The 8672-nt window shown below is 43.3% G+C and overlaps 1 protein-coding gene across 1 annotated transcript in view; it reads left to right on the plus strand.

Annotated features, from left to right (window-relative positions):
* The first annotated feature begins 346 nt into the window (after positions 1–346).
* The window catches only part of ISM1 (isthmin 1), a 79787-nt gene continuing 71461 nt past the window's right edge, over positions 347–8672 (plus strand). Inside the window, exon 1 of the mRNA XM_032248010.1 lies at positions 347–952. Within this exon, the coding sequence (XP_032103901.1) occupies positions 815–952 (138 nt within the window). The 5' untranslated portion in view covers positions 347–814. The remainder of the gene's footprint in view (positions 953–8672) is intronic.

Below are 8672 nucleotides of genomic sequence, written 5' to 3' on the forward strand. Positions count from 1 at the left end.
AAAGGTTTCTAAACCAGCCCCAAGCCTCCGTGCGCACAAGGACTCTACCCGCGCCCGCCGCAGCGACCTCGGCAGCGGGCACTCGGTACAGCCCGGCAGGCGAACGCAGACGCCGAGGGCGCCCCGGCTACCTCCGAACAGTGACAACCTCGGCGTGCCTGGGGCCCCATCTGGAACCAGCCCTCCCAAGACTCTGTGCGGGGCTGCGCGGCAGGCGGCCCAGAGGAGCGCGGAGAGGAGTGGAAGTGGCTTGCTGGGTGAGTGGCTCGGGGCGGCAAGGGCGGGGGAGCCAAGCGTGGAGGTAACTCCCGGCCGCAGCTGAAGCCCTCCTCCTCCTCCTTCTCCTCCTCCTCCCCGCGCTCCTCTGGCGGCCGCTCCCGCCTCTGCTGCGGCGCCGCGGCCACATCTGGGGCGCCCATGTGCGCTCGGGGGCTCGGCTGCGCCCGCCCCGCCGCCGACCCCGCAGCTCCCTGCCCGCAGTGTGGCCTCCGGCCTGGCCCGGGTCCCGGACAGCCCCGGGACCCCGTCCCCGCCGCCGCCGCCGGGCAGCGCCGGGGTTTGCTCCGCTGCCGAGTTGGACACCCCCGGCCTCGCGGTGGCTCCGCCGTGGTGCGGCGGCGACGGCGGCGGCGGCTCCTGCTCCCCAGGTTCCGTGCGCCCCGCCACGCCAGGCGCCAGCCCCGCGGGCCCGGGAAGCGTGGCCCCGGCTGGGGCCGAGGCGGGCGCAGCGCTGCCGGGCTCCCGGGCTCCTACTCCTCCTCCCCCGGCGCCACCGCCCGCCGCGCCGGGTCCTAAAGCCGCGCGTCTCAAGAGGATGGTGCGCCTGGCGGCCGAATTGCTGCTGCTGTTGGGGCTGCTGCTACTCACGCTGCACATCACCGTGCTTCGCGGTTTGGGAGCCTCCGACGGGTCCGACGCGGCCACGGGCAACGCCAGCGGAGCTCAGCTGCAGGTGAGTGCGCCGCCGGAGAGGGGCGTGCGAGGCTGCGGGGACTGGGTGCGTGGTGGTGGGGTGGGGGGTGGTGCTGAGCTGGTGCCTGACGGATGCGAGGAGGCGGGTCTCTTGCCCCACCTAAGAGCAACGGTTTTGGCAGTGGTTTTGCCTGGGTCACATGACTTAGGCAGAGGCGGGGCAAAGGCAAGTGCCGGGGAGGCTGCACGCGGCTGGGGGTCTGGCTGCTGTTCTCCAGTTCTGTTTGTCACGGGTCAGACTTGGGGTTGGTGGGGAGGTGGGAGGGAGGGAGGGAGGGAGGGAGGTTTGGGATGAGAAGACGAAGTGTGGGAAATGTGCTTGCTAGGGGTGCTGCCAGTCTTTCGTTGCCCTTCGGCGGCTGAGTAATATTATTTCAGGCTGGAGTGATGCAAGGAGACTGTAGGATAGTATCCCTAAAGTCTTTGGAAGAAAGAACTCCGGGAGTCTGCCCCTTAAGGAAGCAAGACCAAAGGTCATGACATAATTTCCCAAAGAGAATAAATAGCCAGGCACCCCCTCCTCAGTCTTAGGATTCCCTTGCCTCTAGTGTTGCTCATAGGGAGGGTGCAGAGTCAAGGCACCGGTAGTGATTTGGACTGGGGTTATCTGGCGTTTTTTAACTTGTAGCAAAGTCTTTCTTCCAAGAATCTCCCCCTTTGAAGGTTGCTTTAGCAGTGGAATTCTGTTTATCCATTTCAGCTCCAGGGCAAGGGGAGTGCACGGTCAGACACAATGTGAGTTCTGGTTTCTGAATAGAGTTGCCCAGGTAGGCAATTTCTGCCGCTATCTTAGAAAACATCTTTCGGCCCGGGCGCGGTGGCTCTCACCTGTAATCCCAGCAATTTGGAAGGCTGAGGTGGATGGATCAGGAGGTCGAGAGATCGAGACCATCCTGGCGAACATGGCGAAACCCTGTATCTACTAAAAATACCATTAGCTGGGCGTGGGGCCACGTGCCTGTAGTCCCAGCTACTCGGGAGGCTGAGACAGGAGAATCGCTTGAACCCGGAGTCGGAGTCGGAGGTTACAGTGAGCCGAGATCGTGCCACTGCACTCCAGCCTGGGGACAGAGTGAGACTGTCTCAAAAAAAAAAAAAGAAAGAAAGAAAGAAACACCTTTCCTTGAGTTTAGGGGTGTGACACCTGTCAGCTTGGAGCATAGACAAAAGTAAGCAGGGATTTTCCCAGGAAGCAGAGGGGATTCTCTGGCTCCTAAATCTCCTACTCAAACCAGGAGGGGTGTCCCACGCCTGTAATCCTAGCACTTTGGGAGGCAGAGGCGGGTGGATCACCTGAGGCCAGAAGTTTGAGACCAGCCTGGCCAACGTGGTCCCTCTCTACTAAAAATAGAAAAATTAGCTGGACGTGGTGGCACACGTCTCTAGTCCCAGCTACTCCAGAGGCTGTGGCAGGAGAATTGTGAGGTTGCAGTGAGCTTAGATTGCACCACTGCACTACAGCCTGGACAATAAAGCGAGACTCCGTTTCAAAAAACAAAACAAAAAATAGACATTATTCAATGTTCCCAAAGGACTTTATATTCATTGTCTTTGCTAATTCACTTTTTACATCTTTACACAATTTGGTGCGAAAAACTACCGTAAAGAGAAAACTCCTGAAACACTTGCGTAGCGTTTACTATGTGCCAGTTTTAAGTGCTTTACATTTAAAGCATTTAGAAAGTGCCTCTCCGAAGGGCGCTTTCTAAGATAGCAGCAGGAAATGCCTACCTGGGCAACTCTGTTCAGAAACCAGAACTCATATTGTGTCTGACCGTCCGCTACACCCTCCCCTTGCCCTGGAGCTGAAATGGATAAACAGAATCCCACTATTAAAGCGACCTTCAAAGTCAGGCTGAGTAAAATTTAACTCACATAATTTAACCATAATCTTATGAGACATGGTACTGTTAATATAGCCCTTTACAGATGCAAAAACTTCGACAGTGAAGTTAAAAGACTTGCCAAAGTTCAGACATTCCAAGCTCTTGATTAACTACACCAAATTTTGTCTCTACCAGGATAGACTAAAGCAAGGTGATCATTGCATGCAATTACAAAACCAAGAGTAGAAAAGTACACACCCCAAAGCTTAAAGTTCTTTTAACTCTGGGACATTTCTAAAAATGTTCAAACTTTGTGTGGTCTCTCATCTTTTCCTGTGGGTAAACAGTTACAGCGACAGACTGAGGGAATTTCTATGGGGAAGTTGAAGATGACCCCATCCTGTAGACTGGGGCACCCACCAATCTAACACTGGGATAATTCTTAATATCTGCAAGATTTCTGGAAGCTACATTTTATGCATGATGCTTTCTTTCCTAATGGACTCAGGAAAAGCCATACAAATGATATTCTGTGGAAAAGTAAATTTGGCAAATTTCTTTATGAGGTGTTTGCTATCATTAGAATAACCTGGGGTTGGCCTTTTCCACTTGAACGGTAAGGCAATGAGAGAAGCAGCTGGGGAAGTCGTAATTCTAAAAGGGAAGTGAACTGAATTCTCAAAAGGGGCTTTGGCTGAAGAACTGCCCCAAGAGGAGAGAAGAAATGGGAGATTTAGAAAGAGTTATGCTCCTAGAAATATCTTGAGTCCCAAGTAGCTGTTAATCTACCAACCTCAGCTTATCTTGTAATAGTGTTCGGTGATACTGTCCACTCAATGCACATACTTTTCCAAGCAGAATGATGAGTTTAGCAGTTTAGTTCATAATTTTGCTGTTTTGTAATTTGTTATTATAGAAGTTTTATAATAACTTCCTGACCAAAGTTATTTCTTTGGCCCTCTGACTCTCCAAGGATATTATAAGTCAAATGAAGAATGTTCTGCCAGATGAGGAGGTCTGCAAAAGCCATTTATTAGTCCGTGGTTTTCAGGCCCCAGGAATTGAATTTGCTAGTAGCAGGTGTATTTGAAGACAAAACTGTGGATACTGTATTCTTTCTTTTTACCAGACATTTTAAACCCAAGTCTTAAGTGTTTATCATTTAAATTTGTTGGTTCTATGCTATCCTGAGCTGCTAAAATCCTCCTTCATAATCAGAAAATTAATCCGTATATATTATTTGTATTGTTTTTGTTTCTGTGTGCAGCCTTCTAAAATATAAGGTTGACTTAGTCAGAAATATGCAATGGTGAATTTATTTACCCAAGTTGTATGTTTGGATTCATTTAAAAAGGGATGCATTCTTATTTCAGGATATATTGAGGACACCCAATAAAGTAGTCGTAAGGAAAACAACAATAATAGCTAAGATTTATTAAGTGCCTTTTATGTGGCAGGTGTTCCTAGCACTTTACACATACTAGCTTTCTTAATCCTCACAAAAATCCCAAAATTAGGTACTATCATTATCCCTGTTTCAAATGGTGAAACTGAGGTTAGGTAATTTGCCCAAGGTTGCACAGCTAGAGGCTTCTTAATTTGTTTTGTTATTTTGTAGTGGGGAACTATTAGAAGCATACTTCTATTGCAAGTTCTTGATAAAGTCATGCAGTCAAGAGAGAGAAAGGCTTTTAACAATTTACATTTTCAACTGTATCTTGACAGTCTTACTGGGTCAACTATGACATGTATATACACATACATTATCTGTACATACATACACATTTATGTATAAACTAACATGCTTTTGGTAGTTTCGGCATACTAGGGGTTACATTTTCGACTCTTTGTATGACTGTCTCTCCTAGTATGCCCTAGTACGCTCAAAACATTGATAGGTATGATATGAGGTGGCAGCAAAATGTTTTGAGCACTCTCTCTGTACTGGTTAACTGGTTGATGAAAATAAAAATGTTAGTCTTTGTACTGTTTTCAGTATTTTTAAAATATCTAGTAAGAAATTAGATAACTGTCTGCAATAGCTGCATAAAAATGCATGGAAACATCAGCTTTTTTTGGTTTTGAATCTTATCTCCTTAGAATAAGTTTGTCTCATATTAACCAGATAGATTAGCTCTTTCATGCATCTTTAATTAAAGAGAAAACATAGATGGATATGGATATAGATAAACATATATAATAAAAGTAGTCTGGAAGACAAAATATAGAATCCATAGGCAATAATAGCACTAATAATGGTATCTTCTTTGTCTGAAATTCAAATGATTGCCTTCCCACTAAATCTCAGTCAGTTTTATAATCATGAATTTCTACATATTAGCAGTAAGCCAGAACTCATTAAGGCAGTGAGATTTAAGCCAGAATTATAAAACACCAATTTGATTACTTTTACAATAACATTAAAGCAAACCAGACTCTGGAATGTAGGAAAATGTCTTTGTTCTCTATTCCCTATCATCTTTATGAGCACTTTCCATCTTTTATTTCTCTATTGCCTTCAGTAAAACAGCTTAGCTTCTTGTATTCATTGCTTTGGATTTAAGAGTTCATCTGAGCCACTTATAGAAGCAAAAGCATAATTTATTTGTACTTAATACAAGTCAACAGTCATTTGTGTTTCTTGTTTTGTGACTTGTCTGCTCATTTTGCAGTCAGGCTGATTACTCTTACTGGAATATTTTTTTTAATGATGGACAGTTGCCTCACACAGCTATTACTGCAGAACAAGCCACCCTAAAATTTAGTGGCTTAACCACCATTTTATTTCCTCATGAATTTGCATGACAGCACTTTGCTTGGGCTCATGACAGCTGATGGTTCTTCTGGTGATTTCACCTGATATTACTCATGTAGCTGTGGCCATCTGCTGGCTTCCTGTAGGCTAGGTGGTCCACAAAGGCCTTACTCATTTGTCTGATAGTTGGTGCTTGCTGTCATTTAGGTTCGCTCTCCATATAATCTCTCATCCTTAAGGAGTCTAGCTCATATATCATTACATGGTGGACTCAGAGCAGCAAAAGAATAAAAGCAGAAATTGCAAGGCCTCTTGATGAGTTTGCACAACATCATTTCAGCTGCATTGTATTAGCCAAACAAATCACATGGTTGCTAAGATTCTAGTGGACAGGAAATAAATTCCACTTGATGGGAGGAGCAGCAAAGTCACATTAAAGAACATGTGTACAGGGAGAAATCATAGCCATTTTTTTATCTTTATCCTCCTAATTTTTTATTTACATTTTTAGAATCCATAGTGCAATGACATAAAGTGTCCTTTTTGGTGACTGTTTATCAAGGTGAAATTCTTTATCTCTTTTATTGCCTTTTGTCTTGAATACTTTTTTGTGTCATATTAATATTGCAATTTCTAGCTATAGCTACCTTATCTTTGTTTATACATCAGTGAATTTAACCCATTTATATTTATTGTGATTATTGATAAATTAGAAATTTTTTTTCATTTTATTTGCTAGTCTTAAATTTTTATTCATTTTTATTTTTCCTCCCCCACTCCCACCTTCAATTTATCTGTATGATCTTTGACAAGAGGGTTAGCCTCTCTATGTCTAGGTTTTCTCCTCTGTAAAATAGATATATAGTAACTATTTCCCAGCATTACTATAAAAATTAGAACATTGAATGCATGCTAAATGCATTATTAGAGCTTGGCATTTAAGAATTTGATAAGTATTTATTAATTTATTTGAGCCAGAATCTCACTCTGTCACTCAGGCTGGAGTGCAGTGACAGGATCTCAGCTCACTGCAGTCTCCACCTCCCAGGCTCAAGTGATCTCCCACCTCCGCCTCCCAAGTAGCTGAGACTACTGGTGCTCACCACCATGCCCAGTGAAGTTTTGTATTTTTTATAGAGACAGGGTTTCACCATATTGCCCAGGAAGCTCTCAAACTCCTGGGCTCAAGCAGTCCGCCTGCCTCAGCCTCCCAAAGTGTTGGGATTGCAGGCATGAGCCACCAAACCTGGCCATTTGATAAGTATTTAAATATTACTTAGGTTTTTAAAAAAATTTTATCAAGTTTTGAAGGTTATCTGTTCTATTATGTTTAACATTTTAACAAACATATTTGAACTAACACTTTTCTATCAATGCCGAGAATCAGTGTTTATAACCTAAACCCATCACATAAACGAGATTCTGACATGCTATTTCTCTGTCTTGTCTGTATGCTATCTCTAATTTTTTAATCTTCTGAAATTTTAATGCTAGAATATTTCTTTTAATCTCTTTTTTCTTTCTTTTCTTTTAGTATGTCTATTTTAAGAATCAGTTACTATCAGTTTTATTATGCTCCCAATAATTATTTAGACTTAATTCTAAGATTTACTTTTTTCTTTATCTGCTGCCACTGCTGCCTTTTTAAAAAAATTTTTTTATTATTATTTTTTGAACGGAGTCTTGCTCTGTCACCCAGGCTGGAGCGTGGGAGTGCAGTGGGGCGATCTCAGCTCAGTACAACCTCCCTCTCCCAGGTTCAAGCAGTTCTCATGCCTAAGCCTCCCAAGTAGCTGGGATTACAGGCACCCACCATCATGACCGGCTAATTTCTGTATTTTTAGTACAGTTGGGGTTTCACCATGTTGGCCAGGCTGGTCTCAAACTCCTGACCTCAGGTGATCTGCCTGCCTCAGCCTCCCAAAATGCTGGGATTACAGGTGTGAGCCACTGTGCACGGCCTGCTGCTGCTTCTTCAAAATCATACTTTCATCTTTTATTTTGCTAGAACATAGTTTCAAAATTTTTTTCAGAGAGATTTAAATTATAAACTCTGCGAGAACCTATATCTTTAGACATATCTTTGATTCTCAAAATTAAGTGCTGATTTGACAGTTGGCTGTCTTCTATCTTAATTCCCCATTAGAATTTCAAGAATATGATTTTTTATGTCATCTCATATTTCAGATGAAAAATCTAATACCATTTCTTTGTAGGTGACTTTTTAAAAACTTGACACTTTTATGATTTTTTCCTTTATTCATAATGTTCAGGAATTTTACCTGGCTGTATTTAGATTCAGGACTTTAGTTGTTAGTCCTGTTCAGCATATAGTGGACCCTTTCAATCTGAAGTCCCAACTTTGTCTCCAGCTTGAAAAAAATTTCTTTAGTTTTTTTTTTGCTATTTCCAATATCTCTGTACTCTTTTTCTGGAACTCTTGTTAGATATTGAAACAACATGAAGATTTCAAGATCTGTCTTTCCTGTCTCTTAATTTTCCTTCTCATACTTTTACTTCTGTTTTTTAATTGTATCTTATGTCTTGAGGCATTTTTCTGGCTTTTTCAAATCCAGTGTCTTGTTTAAGAGTATTTCATTACTGAACTCTCGTAGTAAATATCGAATGCAAATGTCAGACTCAGCCAGTCTGAAACCCAGGACTGAATGAAATAGCTCTTCCACTTCTGCCTCAGCCTTTTCTCCTAACTTCTTTAGCCTCTTTTCTCCCCTTCTTTTTCCTTTCTTTTCTTTCCTTTTTCTTCCTTTTTTTTTAATCTTCCTTTCCTTTCTTCTTATCTTTCTTCTCTCTTCCCTCTCTGTCTGCATTTTTAAAACTTTTTTTTAAACTATATATAATTTACATACAATAAAATGGATTAATCTTAAGGGTTCAGTTCCATTTTTGACAGTTTTATATGCCTATATAGTTACCACCAAAATTAGGATAGAGAACATTCCCCATCACCCCAGAAAGTCTTCCAGTTCACCACTGTAGGCAATTTACTCCTTCCAGAGGCAACCAATTTCTGGCGTTCATTACCATAGATTAGTTTTGTCTGCTCCCCTCCCTGTGTCCATGTGTTCTCATTGTTCAACACCCACCTATGAGTGAGAACC

The sequence above is a fragment of the Sapajus apella genome, unplaced genomic scaffold, assembly GCF_009761245.1.
Source record: "Sapajus apella isolate SASKATOON/1434 unplaced genomic scaffold, GSC_monkey_1.0 scaffold65, whole genome shotgun sequence".
Classification (NCBI taxonomy): Eukaryota; Metazoa; Chordata; class Mammalia; order Primates; family Cebidae; genus Sapajus; species Sapajus apella.